Below are 19,842 nucleotides of genomic sequence, written 5' to 3'. Positions count from 1 at the left end.
CATATGAAGACTTTCTCTAAATTTATTAGTTAATTGTGAAGAATATCAAATCTTATTATTATAATCAAAAAGAAATGCTAAGCCTACAAGGGTCATACAGCACAGCAGGGCAGGGGTTAGTGCACAATTATAAAGTAGCAAGGGTGGAGTGGACAACAGAGGGAGAGTTAGAAAAGATTTCAAATGTTTAAAGAATAAGGATTGCTTCAGCAAAAACATGCAAGTAGAAAAGTAAATGGGAAACAAGACCATGAGTATAAGAAAAGAAAAAAGGTATTAAAAAGAAAGTAATAACAGTGAAAGAGATGACTGAAGGAACCATCAGCAAGTAGACAGGTAGTGATTACACTGGTAACCGAGGATAAGCACTATTACTTAAAATACACATACTGCAATTACAAATACATAAAACTAAAAGACGTAAGCACAAACATACCAGTGATATTATACTTAGCATTACAAGGCCACGTCACCATATTAAACATCCCAATAAACATGCAAACATACTGGTAATGCTACAAATGGGTTACAAGGCTATGGTAGTTCACATGTAAGACCTTGTTAAAGTAAATTTTACTCTTTATATTAGTGAGAGTGTGTGTGTGTGAGTGTATGAGTGTGTGTGTGTGTGTGTGTGTGTGTGTGTGTGTGTGTGTGTGTGTGTGTGTGTGTGTGTGTGTGTGTGTGTGTGTGTGTGTGTGTGTGTGTGTGTGTGTTTTTGTACATACAGTTAAAAATTCACAAACTATGATGGTACAAGTAATTGTATGAAACAAGTATAACACACACAAGCATGTAAAAAGGATAATTGTTAAAAATACAAATGTATTTTACATTCTCATTCAGGTACTTTACACAAATTTCATGTACTATATTTCTGATACACTTCAAGGATTACATCTTTTACATGTTCACACATCTTGATCTAATTAGCAACCTTATTTCTACCTTAAGCATACAGCTACAAGACTGTCAATAAAAAATATAAAAAGTTATATCCTTCAGCAAAGCTAGACATTATACAAAGGCTTCTTATCTCTAAAGTGGCATCGGTTATTAAATTTCATCTACGTTTAACAAAGACTCAAGTCTCTTTTCAAACTCCATAAACTTTTGTTTTTCATTTGCAATATCACTAAGTAACTTTGATGGTGTTTTCTGAAGTTTTACTTGATTATTTACAAGTTTATCTTGCTTCTCAGCCTTGCGTTTTCTTGAGTTTAATGGATAGTTTTCCTTCAGTGCCTCTGTCCAAACTGGATCAGAGGTATCACATGCTGCCCACCAGGAGTGTGGATACATGAAAGACTTTAGCTTCTTTGGCTGGTAAAACACTGGGATGTCCGATAATTCTGACAGCCTGAATGATGCACATGCATACACTAACTCAGTCCAAGGAAGTTGTAGCACATGAATCTCACAATCAGATGAGGCCTCATCATCATAACCATTTGCAGAAGCCAAAATTTTGAAAGAATTTGTGAGGATGGTATTTAGGTGAGACGCAAGCCTTATACCATCATCAAGGGGTCCAGAGACCTTGGTGACATAAGTGTGAAGAACTTTGGTGATGTTACCCCAACTCATGATGCCGTCCATTTGTAACTCTGGTAACTTTAAGTGGCTCAGTACACCAGCTACATGTTTAACATCAATATTATTCCATGTTGGTGGAGGAATCTGTTTCAAGTGGCTCAGTTCTGGTGGTGGCCATTCCAAACTCTGTAGGTCTTTATCATTTATTACTGTTATTAAGAAGTCAATCACTTTGTTGTAGAGATCAATCAGTATGGAGGGAGGGAGTGGTGACTTTTTATCTGCATTTCTCTCGTTCTGATATCGAAGAGCTGGTTCCACAAATTTCTCTGCAATAAAACCACAAACAAAATTGTTCATGCGGGAAGAAACTAGTGTCATCCGTTCTTCTTGCTGCTTCCACAATCCCAACAAGATGTTTTGGAGTTTAAGTGATGTTTCTGGTTTTAGCAAATCCTCTTCTGACAAACTCCAGCTCTTCTTAGAATCACAACTTTTGCAATTATAAAACACAGTATAAAATGACGTTCCTTGTCTCTCTTTTAGCAAATTCTGAATTGTGCAGTACTGTGAATCTTCTGTGTCCTTAGAAGATGTCACAAACAACACAGCAGAAGTTCCTTTGATATTCTCAGGAGAGAGAGAGTTGACAGGAGTTTCCCGTATAGCCCAGGAATACTCTAAACCACTTTTCTTGGAAACAAAACTGAAGCAATAATTGAGAGGCTTTTGAATGTCATTATTCTCTTCACTGCCAAGCTTGGAGTGCAGCCATTGCATAATTGTCGAGTTGGCAGAGTCAGCAGTGCAAACTAAAAGTTTAAAGTACTGACTAAATAAGTTGTGTGTGTTTGCTGGTAGAAATTTGTCAACTTCTTCCATTAGAAGACACTGCATGTATAATGGATGCCATGCACATTCTCTAACCAGCATGTTTCTCACAAGTGTCTTCTCTACCTTTCTTGAGATGTTCGACTCCAGGGTGCTCAACTGAAGAGCAGATTTGTTCTCAATGCTGCTTCTCTGATAACCCCATCCAAAGGCTTCATTCTGTTGGGTGATAGATAAATGGGAACAATCTGCAGGAAACATTTCCTGAGACTGCTTACGCCTTCGGGCCTTCAAAACCTGTGTACGCCACTTGCAAAAATATTCGCTTAACTTCCTGTTACATATTTTTTGCTGCAAATTCTGTACTTTCATCTCCTGTGCAGCAATCATTTCTTCAATAACTTCTTTACTGATACTGATCAGTAATTCTGTTATGACTTCAGTCTCATACTTGAGAGGTAGTTCTTCACTTAAACTGGTTAATATGTTTTGCATTTCAACTTCTTGTAAATATTCTTGACAAATCTGTTTGATATACCCATCAACAAATTCATTAACATAATTCATAAAAATTGTAGCAGCTACACTATCATACAATTTCCTCAGTGCTTCACGTTTTGCCGCCTCCTCTTCCTTCAGCTTCCTTAAGGCCTCTTTCCTCTCTTCCTTAGCTTCTTTCATGGTTTCATAACTCACAATCTTAATTTCTTCTTGAATGCTTTCCTTCAGAAGTTCACTGCTGAGACTACATGCTGCTTTATCCACCAACACCTCATGCTGGAATAATTCAATACACTCAATACTGACTTTTCTTACGATTTCCTCTAAAACACTTGCTTCAATCACATTATATACATCTTTCATGTGAGCTAGTAGCACATAGTTCTGTTGCTTTACAGGATGTACAACTGTGTGAACTGAGGTTAATGCTGGTAATGGCTTTTGGTGATTCTCAATGTTTTGGTCAGATGCATCTTTTGCACCAGGTTTCAAATGACCCCGTTCATCAAAGCTATTGTGTGGGATGTGTGTGTATAGAGGATTGTCAGGAATGGGTCCTCCCTGGATGACTTCTCCCAGTGCACTTGTACGTTTTATTTCAATTAATTTTATGGGCCTAATCAATGGTGGTATCTCTTCAGGATTTTGAATAAATGAATACTTATCAAAGACCACATTCTGATCATCTGCAGTGATCCCATGGCATTTCAAGTAAGCCACTGCATCAGTTTCATTCTCAAAACCCAGTGTCTTAATCACAGACTCCATTGGAAGTGTCTGTGGAGCCTTAGTAGGCACATATGCTTTCATAAAAGTATCAAGTGCTTTGGAGCGTACCTGTCTAAAGTATCTGTGAAGAAGGCACCCCTGCAGGTATGTGGCACTCTTTAAAAGTTTAAAAAACTTTACATAATTATTGAATGTTACTGCAAGAACAGCCTTCAAAGCAAATTGAACATGGCTCGATTTTTGTACTTCTCCTCGAAACTTTGAGTACTGTGTCACAATCCTCTCTCCATCATTTAGATTTAAAAGCATTTCATAAGCTCTAAACTCCGGTTCTGTATCAAAATACTCTCCTCTTTCACCCAGGTCAAGGTAGAGCTCTTTCAGAGTCTGCAAGCTTTTGGTGAGGTGTTCTGTATTCATCTTAGCATCAAACAGATCTGGAGGTTCCTGACACAAACGTGCAGCAGCATAAATATGAAAGCGAGTGCATCGCTCCATGATTACAACAGCATTAGAATCTGTGAGCTGCTGTTGCATCAAGTCATTACGGATTGCTCTTGTCCTATTCCACAGATAGTTGTACCAGATATCTACTTCTGTCTCTTCAGTATCAGCTTGATTTATAATGTTACATACTAAGAAGTCCATTGTTCTTAACAGCACTGGGCCTGGTCTAAGCTCGTGTGGCAGAGGTACATCTTTGTCAGCACTGCTTCGAGAAAATTTCTTGGTAACCAGTCTATGGTCAAGTACTCCAGTTGTCATTTCATAGAAGCTAAGGTCATTCTGAACATCACGCATGTAACGCTCAAGTTCAGGACACATATCTGGGCAGGTGGCTGCCAAGTATGTGGCTTTCTTTAAATCAGATGTTCGTGTCCTTTCATTTCGCAAAAGTTTATCACGAGCCTTGAGGATTGTGTATCTGTCACAATTATTAGTTGCTTGAGATTCTAGTATGGTTTTCAAATCTTTACCTTCAAAGGATATGGCTGTATCTTTATTTTCTCTGGCAGGAGATACAGGTCGTGATTGTTTTTTCCTACTAGTGCTAGGTTTTTTAACATCCAAATGCGAGACTTTTAGAGGCATTACCTTGCTAATAGGTTCTTCAGCAGTAGGGCGTTCAAGAGGAATATAGGGATCAAGATCACTAGGTTGTTGAACATGCTGAAGAGTTTTAATTGCTCTCTTCTTAGACATCATGGCATCAGAGTTTCCCTCTTCACTCTTACGACGCACTGGAGTAGCATAGAAGATTTTCAACTCTGGCAGTTTGGGATGGATTTCTTTCCCTTTTTTCTTAGCTTTTGATGCTGCATGATGATTGTTATACTGAACTGTTGCTTGATTTACCTTAGGATTAAGCGTGATCCTTTTGACTTCCCCATATTTCTCAAAGTGGCTCTTCAAGATCTCTTTGTCCATGCAGCAATCAGGGATTAAAGCAATAATGAGTTTGGTCAGTTCCTTCTTGTGGTATTTAGGTGAGGTACCACTAGCGTGTCCTTCATCTTTTCCAAAAATCTCTGGCACTTCCTTTGGTTTTACAATGTTTGTGACTGTGGGTTCCAGTTTTTCTTGGGATCTTCTATGACCTGTTGGTACACTTCTTCCTTTGCTTGCTTCAGTTTTATCTATGAGTCTTTTCTTGCTTGACTTCATAGGCGTGTTTTCTGTGGGTTTTTCTGCTGAAGACGTGCCACCAAACATGCTACCTTTGACTGAAGTCTTACTGACAGGAGACTTGCCAGTATAAGACATATCTTGGTGACTAATAAATGGTAATCCAGAGGTAGAACTTCTTAGAAAAAGATTAGACTCTTTTCCTTCATCATTAATATTAGATGGTTGTAATGGAAATGAAGTCTTACTGCCACCTGAGGAACTTTTTGATACAGTAGTAATCCCAGGAATATTTGAAGTGCTAAACACAGCACTACCACCAAACAAAGTGGCCGTTTGTGAGCTCTCTACTGCCCCAAATATATGGGATGATGCAGTTGTAGCAGTAGTAATAGTAGCAGGCCATTTGGTTGTGGCAATGCTTGCCGTTGAACTGCTAATCACTCCACCAAAGAGGACTGGTGTGGAAGTGGACAGTGGCACTGCTGTCACTGAGGAACCAGCTTCTGAACTGGGTGTGGAATCCTTTGATATAGAAATATTACTCTGTTTTGCTTCTCTAGTCTTTTGCACTAACAATCCTCCTTCAATATGACATTCTGTCCCTCCAAATATCTTGGGAACTGTTGATGAACTTTTAAGTGGACTCCCAAAAAATGGTGTACCTTTATTTGCTGGATCTTTACTACTGACATTGCTAAATAGATTAGATGTGACAAACGAGTTTGAAATATCTCCATGTGTTGGTTTTATTGTAGCTGGCACTCCAAATGTAGGTAATGTTTCAGTCTTTGATACAAAACTACAAGCACCAACATCAGTACCTACAGATGCCTCAGTTTTGACTAGTCCAGTTCCACCAAAAGAACCTGAGGTTTCCCAAACACCTTGTGTATGGAATGAGGGACTAGGAAAAATACTAGGTCCTGGGATGGGGCTGGTTGAAGAGATTACTGTTGTTGACACTGCTTCAGATGAGAAACCCTGGGACTGGTCAGCAAGTTCATCACTAGTATCGCTCTTGCTGGATGGACTAAAGACCAAATTTGGCGATGAATGCACCTGGAAGGGGATGGCAGGGAGATTTGCCTTGTTGCCATTGTTGGCCATCAGCTCTGCTCTGCTAGTTGTAACTCCTGCAAGAATATACAGTCTTAGAAAGAATCTACAAAGGTCATACCAGTATTTTATCAAAGCTAAGACTCATGAGGTACCAAGATATTTCATATTTATGATTTTTTTTTTCTTTTTGCACTTAAAGTATACATACATACATGGATACTTTATATAGGAGTAGTATTGTGCATGAGTGAAGCATCTTTTAAAATGTTAGTGAGGTGCCCTTCACATATGGAAATGAAAAACACAGAAGCTCTATACCTATCAATTTAAACCTAACTTAGGCACCTATGAGTTCCTGCCTTTGTACTTTTGTCTTTTCTGTTTTGCAGACCTGAAGATGAGAATAGAGTCTTGAAATGTTGTCAAAAAATGTTTGTTTGCCCTGTTATGATACTACTGTTTCCTACACTTACCACATGACTACTTCATTGCTTGAGGGGGGGCAGGGGGTATTATGTATTTGTAGGGGGAGGTGCGTGCATGCTGCCGCTGTGGATGAGGATGCATGGGTTAGGGTAAGTGCTGAAGATGGGTGTTGGGGTGGCTACAGGTGGCTGATGTTCAGGTAAGTGTGTATGGGTGAGAGCACATGGGCAAGGGCTTGTGAGCTAGTGAATGGAAGCTAGTGTATGCTAGTGGCTTTCCTATGTGCCTAACAATATTTTATTATATGTAAACTGCATAAAAGAAATAAAGAATTTGAATTTTTAATTTGATGCATGCTATCACTGATGTCCTGTGTTCCCTTCAACCGTTGTAAGTTCCATGTGGCACTCGAGCGTATGGTCAGATGGGTGCAGATTGGGGCGAGGGAATGATTAGAAGCAGATGGGTGAGGATATGTAGATAAGGGCAGGAGTGTTTGGGGAAGAGGTGGGTGCAAGCTTGGGGAGGACTCCATGAAAGTGTGGTGGGAGTATGGGTGATGGGCAGCTGTAGGAGATGGGTGAAAGCGAGCAGAGGTGGGGGCTGGGGATGGGTGTTGGCAGAACCTGGTGAAGATGGGGGCTAAGGCAAGCGAGGGCAAGGCAGGTGAGGGCTAGGGTAGGAGAAGGTGGATCTGGGTGAATGTGGGAGCCTGATGATGGGTGAAGGGCATTGGTCTCAAGCCATCCTTCCCCCTTCCTTCAGCTTTTGAGCAGGAGGTTGAGGGCATGAGGGTGCAGGGATGGGTGATGTGGGTGAGGGCTAGAACATATGGGCAGAAGGGTGTGAAAAATGGGTGTTGGCATTGGTGGGTCAGTGTGGTGGTTGAAAGTATCGGGTGAAGGATAGAGCGAGTCCACTGTCTTACAAGGAGGCCTGCTTAATGTACACAGCCTCCCTTGCCTCAGTGTTACATCCATCTGTGTCCAATACCATACCTTGACCACATGCCTCAGCCATGCTTCTTGCCTCCACACACCCAGAAACGTCCATTCACACAACTCCCCCATGGCCAAATACCTTCACCCACACCATCCCAACCAGCAACCCCTACACAACCCACCCATACAATTCCCCATGACCACATTCCCCCACTACATCCAGACCACACCTTACCTGACCCCATGACCTCACACCCACACCTTACACCCTGAGACACTGTCCACACACCAACTCACTTAGTCACTCACCACCCTCATTACTGCCCATACCAACAGCCACACACTCATCAACCCAGTCATCTATCATTCACACCCACCACACACTCACCTGTCCCATCATCCACACCACCACCCACACTGGGCCACCGACACTGCCAACTACATGATCACAGTCACACAGCCTCAATCCTCCACTTCCTAACATCAGCATCCATTAGGGGATTACCAATAGATCCCTGGCTGTCTTCAAGCAGGCACTGGACAAGTACCTAAAGTCGGTACCTGACCAGCCAGGCTGTGGTTCGTATGTTGGATTGCGTGCAGCCAGCAGTAACAGCCTGGTTGATCAGGCCCTGATCCACCACGAGGCCTGGTCACAGACCAGGCCTCGGGGGCGTTGACCCCCGGAACTCTCTCCAGGTAAACTCCAGGTATTATATAATTTTTTTTTAATTACAACAAAGGTATAATATAGTGCAAAAATTACATTTTATAACAAAATACCTGTATAACTTATATTACACAGGTATATCAAAGGAATATTATAGAGCAAAAATTAAAATTGAAACAAATGGGGAGTTTTGAAAATGTCTGAACATAGCTTACTTTTGCAGTATGTGTATGCTTACATTGTAAAACCTTGACCATTACTATATCACTTTTATACCACCGTGATATACCTCTGCTTCTCTAGAGAGGGAAATCCTTTACTCTTCACATGACTGGGTATTTCACTTTCTTCTTCGAATTAAAACCACTTTTCTTCTGATAATGTCTAGAACTGGGTGCTAAAGTGTAATAAGTTCACTATTTTGCCATTATATTCCAAAGCTCATTAACAAGCACTGCCCTAAAAAAAATAAACAGATGACAGCTAAGAGACTGAACAGTCCCTGGCTAACACCCAGCATCCTCAAATCCATAAATACAAAACACCGATATGAAAAACAGTACAGAATGGGTCACATAACCAGAGACCAAACAAAACGTTACTCGTCAATCCTAACCAGCCTGATAAGAAGGGCAAAAAAATTGTATTATGAGAACAGATTATCCAACTTACGAGGTGATATAAAAAAGGCCTGGAAAACCCTATCAGAAATTCTAGGAACAAAAAAGATATCACGAAATAGCGAAATAAAATTAGCAAAATCAGATGAACCCCAACTCCCACCAACAGAAACAGCAAACAGACTCAATGATTTCTTCTCCAGTATAGGACAAAACCTTGCCAATAAAATCCCAAGCTCAGATACCCCACCAAATGACTACCTCATTGGCAACTACCTGAAAACACTGTTCCTAGCTCCGACTAACCCATACAAAGTCTCCCTTATTATCAATGCACTAAAAAACAAGGCAGGAGATTTAAATACTTTACCACCCTTTATATACAAAAAAGTGTCACAAGTGCTATCACCAATCATTGCAACACTCTTTAACAAATCCATTGAATCCTCCACCTTCCCTACAGTTCTCAAAATAGCAAGGGTCACCCCGATCCAAAAAGGAGGAGACCAAACAGAGTTGAATAACTATAGGCCAATATCCAACTTACACCCTCTCTCAAAAATCTTCGAAAAATTAATTCATAAACGAATCTACTCCTACCTCATCTCCCAAAACATACTCAACCCCTGTCAATTTGGATTCAGGCCTAATAAAAATACTAATGATGCTATTATACACATGCTAGAACATATATACACTGCAATAGAGAAAAAAGAAGTCCCACTGGGGATCTTCATTGACTTGCGTAAAGCTTTTGATACAGTTGACCATGGCTTGCTCCACATAAAATTGTCACACTATGGTATAAGAGGGCACTCCCTCAACTACTTAAAGGCTTACCTCAGCAACAGAAGCCAATATGTGTATGCAAATGGGGCAAACTCTTCCGCACAGCCAATTACAGTTGGTGTCCCACAGGGAAGTGTCCTTGGCCCTCTTCTCTTTCTCCTATACATAAATGACCTACCAAATGCTTCGCAATTACTCAAACCCACACTATTTGCAGATGACACTACATACGTCTTCTCTCACCCGAGCCCAGTCATGCTAGCCAATACTGTAAATACCGAATTACAGAAAATATCTACCTGGATGAGGACTAACAAACTTACACTAAACATTGACAAAACCTACTTCATTCAGTTTGGTAACAGAGCTACAGATGTACCTCTTAACATAATGATAAATGGATCACCTATCACAAAACTCACAGAGGGAAAATTCTTAGGAATCCACCTTGATAATAGACTCAAATTTCATACACATATACAACAAATTTCTAAGAAAATTTCCAAGACCGTAGGCATACTATCGAAGATACAGTACTATGTTCCACAGTCAGCCCTCCTGGCCCTATATCACTCTCTTATTTACCCCTATCTCACCTATGGAATTTGTGCATGGGGCTCAACAACAATTAACCATCTGAGATCACTAATTACCCAACAAAAGGCTGCAGTCAGAATGATAACAAATTCCCACTACAGGCAGCACACTCCACCAATATTCAAAACACTAAACCTACTCACCATACAAAACATCCATACTTATTACTGCACCTATTACATACATAGAACACTTAACTCTGATGTTAACCCTCCCCTCAAACATCTTGCCAACCTCAACAGAACACATGACCATAACACAAGGCACAGATCACTCTTTGATGTTCCTCGTGTCCATCTCACGCTATGCAAAAACTCAATGCACATAAAAGGCCCTAAAATCTGGAATTCATTACCTGTAAATATAAAAGAAACACTACCTGTTTATAAATTCAAGTCTCTTCTCAAAGTTCACTTACTCACCCAAAACCAAATAAATACTGAATAACTGAACCTTATAAATTGTATATCTTAAATGTTTCTCACAATTATATCACATAAATGTTAAACCTAAGACCCAATCTAACTTTGTTATTTTTTAAATACACTACCTAACAGAATACTCCATTCTACTGAATGTACAGCAATGTATGCAACCATATGACCTGTCTTTGTAATACTCATTTGTGCTGTATTGTTATCTGTTTACAATAATGTTTTATCACTGATTACATCATTGCTTAGTTAATTTTAAGTTAATTTTAAGCCAGCCCGTAATGCTATGCATATAAGTGGCTTTGGCATGCTGCTCTTACCTGTATTTTTTTGTACCTCTGTATGTATGCTCAAATTACTAAATAAATAAATAAATAAACGTCTCTCAAGCGATCATATGTGAAAAGGCTAGGAAGTTGCATGAGGATTTAATTAAAAAAATGCCTGCAACTAGTGATGATGTGAGTGAATTTAAGGCCAGCAAAGGTTGGTTTGAGAGATTTAAGAAGCGTAGTGGCATCCATAGTGTGATAAGGCATGGTGAGGCTGCCAGTTCGGACCACAAAGCGGCTGAAAAATATGTGCAGGAATTCAAGGAGTACATAGACAGTGAAGGACTGAAACCTGAACAAGTGTTTAATTGTGATGAAACAGGCCTGTTCTGGAAGAAAATGCCAAGCAGGACCTACATTACTCAGGAGGAAAAGGCACTCCCAGGACATAAGCCTATGAAAGACAGGCTTACTTTGTTGATGTGTGCCAATGCTAGTGGTGATTGCAAAGTTAAGCCTTTATTAGTGTATCACTCTGAAACTCCCAGAGCATTCAGGCAAAAGAATGTCCTCAAGGATAATTTGTGTGTGCTGTGGAGGGCAAACAGTAAGGCATGGGTCACTAGGGACTTTTTCTATAACTGGTTACACCATGCATTTGCCCCCAATGTGAAAGATTACCTAACTGAAAAGAAATTAGACCTTAAGTGCCTCCTGGTGTTAGACAATGCCCCTGGTCATCCTACAGACGTGGCAGAGCGACTTTATGGGGACATGAGCTTCATTAAGGTGAAGTTTTTGCCTCCTAATACCACTCCTCTCCTGCAGCCCATGGACCAGCAGGTTACTGCAAACTTCAAAAAACTGTACACAAAAGCTCTGTTTGAAAGGTGCTTTGTAGTGACCTCAGAAACTCAACTGACTCTAAGAGAGTTTTGGAGAGAGCACTTTAATATCCTCAATTGTGTAAACCTTATAGGTAAGGCTTGGGAGGGAGTGACTAAGAAGACCTTGAACTCTGCTTGGAAGAAACTGTGGCCAGAATGTGTAGACAAAAGGGATTTTGAAGGGTTTGAGGCTAACCCTGAGAATCCTGTGCCAGTTGAGGAATCCATTGTGGCATTGGGAAAGTCCTTGGGGTTGGAGGTTAGTGGGGAGGATGTGGAAGAGTTGGTGGAGGAGGACAATGAAGAACTAACCACTGATGAGCTGATAGATCAACTTCAAGAGCAAGAGGCCAGACCTGGGGAAACTGGTTCAGAGGAGGGGAGAGAGAAATTGAAGAAGTTGCCTACTACAAAGATAAAGGAAATCTGTGCAAAGTGGCTTGAAGTGCAAACCTTCATGGATGAAAATCACCCTCACACAGCTATTGCAAGCCGTGCTGGTGATTATTACACTGACAATGTTGTGAAACACTTTAGGCAAGTCATAAAGGAACGAGAGGTACAGGCCACTATGGACAGATATCTTGTGCGAAAGAAGTCCAGTGACTCTGAAGCTGGCCCTAGTGGCATTAAAAGAAGAAGGGAAGTAACCCCAGAAAAGGACTTGCTACCTCAAGTCCTAATGGAAGGGGATTCCCCTTCTAAACACTAACACTCTCTCTCCCCTCCTCCCATCCCATCAATCATCACCAGATCTTCAATAAAAGTAAGTGTCATGTAATTGTGCATGCCTTTTTCAGTTTGTGTGTATTAAAATTAACATTTCATGTGGTAAAAAATTTTTTTTTTCATACTTTTGGGTGTCTTGCACGGATTAATTTTATTTCCATTATTTCTTATGGGGAAAATTCATTCACATAACGATTATTTCGCATAACAATTACCCCTCTTGCACGGATTAAAATCGTTAACCGGGGGTCCACTGTATTTGTAACTGGCAAGCTTAATCTTGTTAAATTAGACACATGTGCAACTCTTGGGTATCTTTATTGAGGAAATGTTTTGCCACACAGTGGCTTCGTCAGTCCATATAAAGGATAAACTTGAAGAACAGGAGGAATGAGGTAATCAGTCCCTCAGCCTTGAGTCGATGTGGTCAGTCCATCAATCTTGAATAGAATATGGCATAGAAGCGGAGAAGCAGCTTATAAACCGTATGACAGGAGAGGTGCAACAGTCGTAGGTGGTGTCACATGTCGGTTCTTTGAACCATTCATCTACAATCCTGTCAGACACTGCAACTTCTTGGGATCTTAATACTTGGGAATTCTTCGCTTGCCTAACCCTTGGGCACTACCTACTTCCACATTGGACAAATGTGACACCACCTACGACTGCTGCACCTCTCCTGCCATACGGTTTATAAGCTGCTTCTCCGCTCCTATGCCGTAATCTATTCAAGATTGATGGACTGACCACATCGACTCAAGGCTGAGGGACTGATACCTCATTCTCCTCCTGTTCTTCAAGTTTATCCTTTGTATGGACTGATGAAGCCACTGTGTGGCGAAACATTTCCTCAATAAAGTTACCCAAGAGTTGCACATGTGTCTAATTTAACAACATGTCGGTTCTTTGAACCATTCATCTACAAGCTTAATCTTGTCTTGTATTTCTTGTATTCCCTGCCATTGGCAGGGAATACCCATGTTACTGCATGGATGTAAAAACAAAAAGAAAAATCCTTTGTGACAAATATTCATTCTGTCGATATATTCCCATAATTTTTAAGAGGATTAAAGCACGCCATATCCAGTGGCAGTTGAACATGTGTAGTGAGTTGGTAATTTTAAAATAGAAACCTTCTCTGACTGCAAATTCAATTGTCTTTAAAAATGTATGGCTAAGATGGCCATCATGCAGGAGGAGTAAGGGGCATATGTCCTTTGTTACTCTGCAGAGGTGTTCCAGATATTCATGAAGGACAACAGTGATTATCCAGCCCAACTCACTTATGACAGGTAATTTTTGGTAAGGAGCCATTAGCCTTCCAATTGATATGTTCCTTTTCCGTTAAATATGACAAGTGGGTCCATTGCAGTGCCATCTGCACAAGAAGCTAAAACTATTGCATTTTTCAATTTTGCACAACAAGAAACTTGTATAACTGGCATACCTACACAATGAACTTTTCCCATTGTAAAGTATCTATTAGGAAACTAGTCTCGTCTAAATTCCAGACATTCTGTGTTTTGTCAACAATCACTAGTCACTTTCTGTCTCTAGTGTAGTATCACAAAAGTTGAAAATAACTAATGGATTAGATGTGACATTCTTTCTGGCAATCTGAATGAGTGGCTTTCCAAATGGTCAATAGCAGTATATGAAATTCATCATCTAATCTTTTCCAGGTACATTATCCCTATGTGTATTATACTACATTCATTCATAATTAAGTATTCTGACACAATACCAATTAGTTCATCCCTAGCAGGTGCCATTCCCTTATCTGACATGAACCTCAAATACACTGCAAATTTGTTCTTGGCTTCTGTAGGCTGCCATGTACTTTGCTGTGCTTGAGGAGAGGTTTATTTTGTATGGCTTCATATGCATGCTACATAAGCATTGTTAGTACGCTGAGGTCAGTGGTCAGTACGCTGAGGTCAGTAGTCACCTGCGGTCATACCTGCCTAAGATCTTGGGAGTTAGCGTGGGCTGTTACCAAGCACCATGGCTTGTTGTAGTGTTTTAGAATCTCAGGTTCAAGTGTTGAAGAAGGAGATTCTACTTCTTCAGGAGGAAAATAGGAAGCTGAAGCTTCGCATAGATGAGTTTGGGAGCGAGTGTGAGAAGGATTTAGCTGGTAAGGAATGATAGTGGCAGCCGCTCTAAGTGGCAAGTGGTTCACAGTTCAGGAAGAAGGAAGATGAGGAGAGTTAATAGAGAAGATGTGAAGGTAGGAAATCGATTCTCTGTTCTCCAAGACGAGTGTACTTCAGTGGTTAGTGAGGTTGAAGGTACTGCTGATTCCCCTGCTAATCAAGGTAAGAATATTTTAATAGTAGGCGATTCTCTGGTAAGATATATGGACCGTGCAATTTGTAACGGAGACAGAAAGGTCAGAGAGAGAGTGTATCTTCCTGGAGCTGGTGTTGGTGACATAGTCAGCAGGTTGGATAATATTATGGCAGGTAATAGGAACAAGCCCATTATCTGTCTTGGTGCTGGGGGTAATGACATTGGGAAGGGCAGGAGAGAGGAGCTGCTGGATAAGTACAGGTCAGCCATAGAAGTAGTTAGGTCTAAGGGAGGGATCCCAGTCATATGTAGCATCTTGCCTAGAAGGAGTGGGCAATGAATGGATGTCTAGGGCAATTGGTATAAATTGCTGGCTAGATAGGTACTGCAAGGAACTTGCAATCCCATTCATTGATAACTGGGACCTATTCTTTGGCAAACGTGATATGTATGCAAGGGATGGGGTTCATCTCTCTGGGGATGGAGTGGTTGCATTAGCTAATTCAATTGAGAGGGTAATTGATGACTTGTCTAGGAATTTAAACTGATAGATTATAGAGGTATGGGTGTTTGTGAGAAACAATCAGGCTGCAGCATTAGGGTTAAATCAGCAGTTATTACCAGGATACCTCAGGGATATGTTTAAAATCAATATTCAAAATAAAGTTGCTAGTAATGGCAAATCAACTGATCAACAAACAAAGAGGGATAGTAGAGAGCAACGAGTGACTAGCTCCCTTAAGGTTTACTATACAAATAGTAGGAGTCTAAGAAATAAGGTAGATGAGCTAAGATTACTTGCAAGTGTAGGTAATATAGATTATTATTTTTTTATTATCACACTGGCCGATTCCCACCAAGGCAGGGTGGCCCAAAAAAGAAAAACTTTCACCATCATTCACTCCATCACTGTCTTGCCAGAAGGGTGCTTTACACTACAGTTTTTAAACTGCAACATTAACACCCCTCCTTCAGAGTGCAGGCACTGTACTTCCCATCTCCAGGACTCAAGTCCGGCCTGCCGGTTTCCCTGAACCCCTTCATAAATGTTACTTTGCTCACACTCCAACAGCACATCAAGTATTAAAAACCATTTGTCTCCATTCACTCCTATCAAACACGCTCACGCACGCCTGCTGGAAGTCCAAGCCCCTCGCACACAAAACCTCCTTTACCCCTCCCTCCAACCTTTCCTAGGCCGACCCCTACCCGCCTTCCTTCCACTACAGACTGATACACTCTTGAAGTCACTCTGTTTTGCTCCATTCTCTTTACATGTCCGAACCACCTCAACAACCCTTCCTCAGCCCTCTGGACAACAGTTTTGGTAATCCCGCACCTCCTCCTAACTTCCAAACTACGAATTCTCTGCATTATATTCACACCACACATTGCCCTCAGACATGACATCTCCACTGCCTCCAGCGTTCTCCTTGCTGCAACATTCATCACCGATGCTTCACACCCATATAAGAGCGTTGGTAAAACTATACTCTCATACATTCCCCTCTTTGCCTCCAAGGACAAAGTTCTTTGTCTCCACAGACTCCTAAGTGCACCACTCACCCTTTTCCCCTCATCAATTCTATGATTCACCTCATCTTTCATAGACCCATCCGCTGACACGTCCACTCCCAAATATCTGAATACATTCACCTCCTCCATACTCTCTCCCTCCAATCTGATATCCAATCTTTCATCACCTAATCTTTTTGTTATCCTCATTACCTTACTCTTTCCTGTATTCACTTTTAATTTTCTTCTTTTGCACACCCTACCAAATTCATCCACCAATCTCTGCAACTTCTCTTCAGAATCTCCCAAGAGCACAGTGTCATCAGCAAAGAGCAACTGTGACAACTCCCACTTTGTGTGATTATCTTTTAACTCCACACCTCTTGCCAAGACCCTCGCATTTACTTCTCTTACAACCCCATCTATAAATATATTAAACAACCACGGTGACATCACACATCCTTGTCTAAGGCCTACTTTTACTGGGAAATAATTTCCCTCTTTCCTACATACTCTAACTTGAGCCTCATTATCCTCGTAAAAACTCTTCACTGCTTTCAGTAACCTACCTCCTACACCATACACCTGCAACATCTGCCACATTGCCCCCCTATCCACCCTGTCATATGCCTTTTCCAAATCCATAAATGCTACAAAGACCTCTTTAGCCTTATCTAAATACTGTTCACTTATATGTTTCACTGTAAATACCTGGTCCACACACCCCCTACCTTTCCTAAAGCCTCCTTGTTCATCTGCTATCCTATTCTCCGTCTTACTCTTAATTCTTTCAATAATAACTCTACCATACACTTTACCAGGTATACTGGTATAAACCTTGGTAATAAATACCGACAAGTTGGTTTATAAAGACACGTAAGCAAACACTATAACATATTTATTAGAAAACGTTTCGGTCCTGGGACCTTGATCACTTCTAACATACAGAGGTAGGAAGACATTATATATAGGCGGAGAGTGAGGTGTGACGCACGTGACCTGAGGAATGTCATAAGAACATAAGAATGGAGGAACACTGTAGAAGGCCTACTGGCCCATGCGAGGCAGGTCCTTATCAAAAACAACCTCTGCCTATGATGAGGACGGGTAGACGATGAAATCACGTGACTCCTGTGTTGTTGGGTTGGTGCTGCTTAAGTATCATGTATGCCAATGTTTTTGAAATTTTGTAGTTTCCAGTGTTGCGTTCTATAGTGTCGGTGACGGCGATTAGTGAGGCTTCTAGGCACCGTCGGCATCTGAGGTCTGGTTCGGTGAGAACGAGTTGTGCCTCATTCCAGTTCATCAAATGTCCCGTGGAGTCTCTGTGGAGGACACATGCGTACCTTACATCATCTCTGTTAGAGGCATTTCGATGCTCATTCAGGCGGACTGCAAGATCTCTGCCTGTCTCGCCTACATATTTCTTGGGACAGAACCCACAGGGGATAGCGTAGACGCCTGCTGTAGAAGTTAGAGGTGTGGGGCTGCGTTTCGTAGTGAGGTCTTTGATAGATGATGTGTTTATGGTGGAAACGTTGATGTTACTCATAGCAAGTGCCCTGCGAGTATTCGTGGCAACATCGCCACATGGGAGTACTATGAACTGTTTAGGGGGCTGTTCCATGGGCGGTTTGTTGAGGATAGCTTGTGCCTTGAGTCTGCAATCTCGGATGAAGAAAGATGGGAACTTAAGACGTGTAAAGGCTTGTGTTATGTAAGTGCATTCTTCTTCTAGAAAACAAGGGCTGGAGATGCGAAGAGCTCTCAAGAAGAAGCCAATGAGGACTCCTCTCTTAGTGCGGGTGTCTTGGTGTGAATAAAAGTATAAGATCGTCCTTGTTGGTAGGTTTTCTATACACTTTGAAGAGAAGTTTGTCACTGTCGGGAGATCTGCACAGTAGAACGTCGAGGAAAGGAAGTTTGCCATCATTTTCGAGTTCAAGTGTAAACTTTATTGATGGTTCAACTGCATTGATCTTGTTGAGAAGGGCCTGGATATTGAGACGTCTCGGATAGAACGTTTTCTAATAAATATGTTATAGTGTTTGCTTACGTGTCTTTCTAAACCACCAGGTATACTCAACAGACTTATCCCCCTATAATTTTTGCACTCTCTTTTGTCCCCTTTGTCTTTATACAAAGGAACTATGCATGCTCTGTGCCAATCCCTAGGTACCTTACCCTCTTCCATACATTTATTAAATAATTGCACCAACCACTCCAAAACTATATCCCCACCTGCTTTTAACATTTCTATCTTTATCCCATCAATCCCGGCTGCCTTACCCCCTTTCATTTTACCTACTGCCTCACAAGCTTCCCCCACACTCACAACTGGCTCTTCCTCACTCCTACAAGATGTTATTCCTCCTTGCCCTATACACAAAATCACAGCTTCCCTATCTTCTTCAACATTTAACAATTCCTCAAAATATTCCCTCCATCTTCCCAATACCTCTAACTTTCCATTTAATAACTCTCCTCTCCTATTTTTAACTGACGAATCCATTTGTTCTCTAGGCTTCCTTAACTTGTTAATCTCACTCCAAAACTTTTTCTTATTTTCAACAAAATTTGTTGATAACATCACACCCACTCTCTCATTTGCTCTCTTTTTACATTGCTTCACCACTCTCTTAACCTTTCTCTTTTTCTCCATATACTCTTCCCTCCTTGCATCACTTCTATTTTGTAAAAACTTCTCATATGCTAACTTTTTCTCCCTTACTACTCTCTTTACATCATCATTCCACCAATCGCTCCTCTTTCCTCCCGCACCCACTTTCCTGTAACCACAAACTTCTGCTGAACACTCTAACACTACATTTTTAAACCTACCCCATACCTCTTCAACCCCATTGCCTATGCTCTCATTAGCTCATCTATCCTCCAATAGCTGTTTATATCTTACCCTAACTGCCTCCTCGTTTAGTTTATAAACCTTCACCTCTCTCTTCCCTGATGCTTCTATTCTCCTTGTATCCCATCTACCTTTTACTCTCAGTGTAGCTACAACTAGAAAGTGATCTGATATATCTGTGGCCCCTCTATAAACATGTACATCCTGAAGTCTACTCAACAGTCTTTTATCTACCAATATTATTGGTATAACAGAGACCTGGTTCAACCTGAAAGATAGAGAAATGCCTTCTGAATGCAACATACAGGGTTATAAACTATTCCACACTGATAGGATCAGCAGGAAGGGTGGTGGTGTGGAGATGTATGTCAGAGAAAATTTAAATTGTCTTAGACATGATATAAGATTAGAAACATCGAACACAGAATCTGTTTGGCTACAGTTTCTCGAGGGACATGACAAATTAATTTTGGGTGTGATTTATAGGCCCCCAAACCTTGATAGGGAGGGCAGTAAGCTGTT

The 19,842-nt window shown here is 41.0% G+C and overlaps 1 protein-coding gene across 2 annotated transcripts in view; it reads right to left on the bottom strand.

The window, feature by feature from the left end:
- Positions 1–594: 594 nt before the first annotated feature.
- Positions 595–19,842, bottom strand: part of xmas (RRM_XMAS2 and SAC3_GANP domain-containing protein xmas) — a 32,162-nt gene continuing 12,914 nt past the window's right edge. For both annotated transcript variants that reach the window (XM_070092174.1, XM_070092173.1), the window contains one exon: positions 595–6,359. In XM_070092174.1, the coding sequence (XP_069948275.1) occupies positions 1,057–6,333 (5,277 nt within the window). In that variant the 5' untranslated portion in view covers positions 6,334–6,359 and the 3' untranslated portion in view covers positions 595–1,056. The remainder of the gene's footprint in view (positions 6,360–19,842) is intronic.

Source organism: Cherax quadricarinatus, chromosome 38 (genome assembly GCF_038502225.1).
Source record: "Cherax quadricarinatus isolate ZL_2023a chromosome 38, ASM3850222v1, whole genome shotgun sequence".
Taxonomy (NCBI): Eukaryota; Metazoa; Arthropoda; class Malacostraca; order Decapoda; family Parastacidae; genus Cherax; species Cherax quadricarinatus.
The sequence above is the reverse complement of the archived record's forward strand: the minus strand, read 5'-3'. Positions and strand labels throughout refer to the sequence as shown.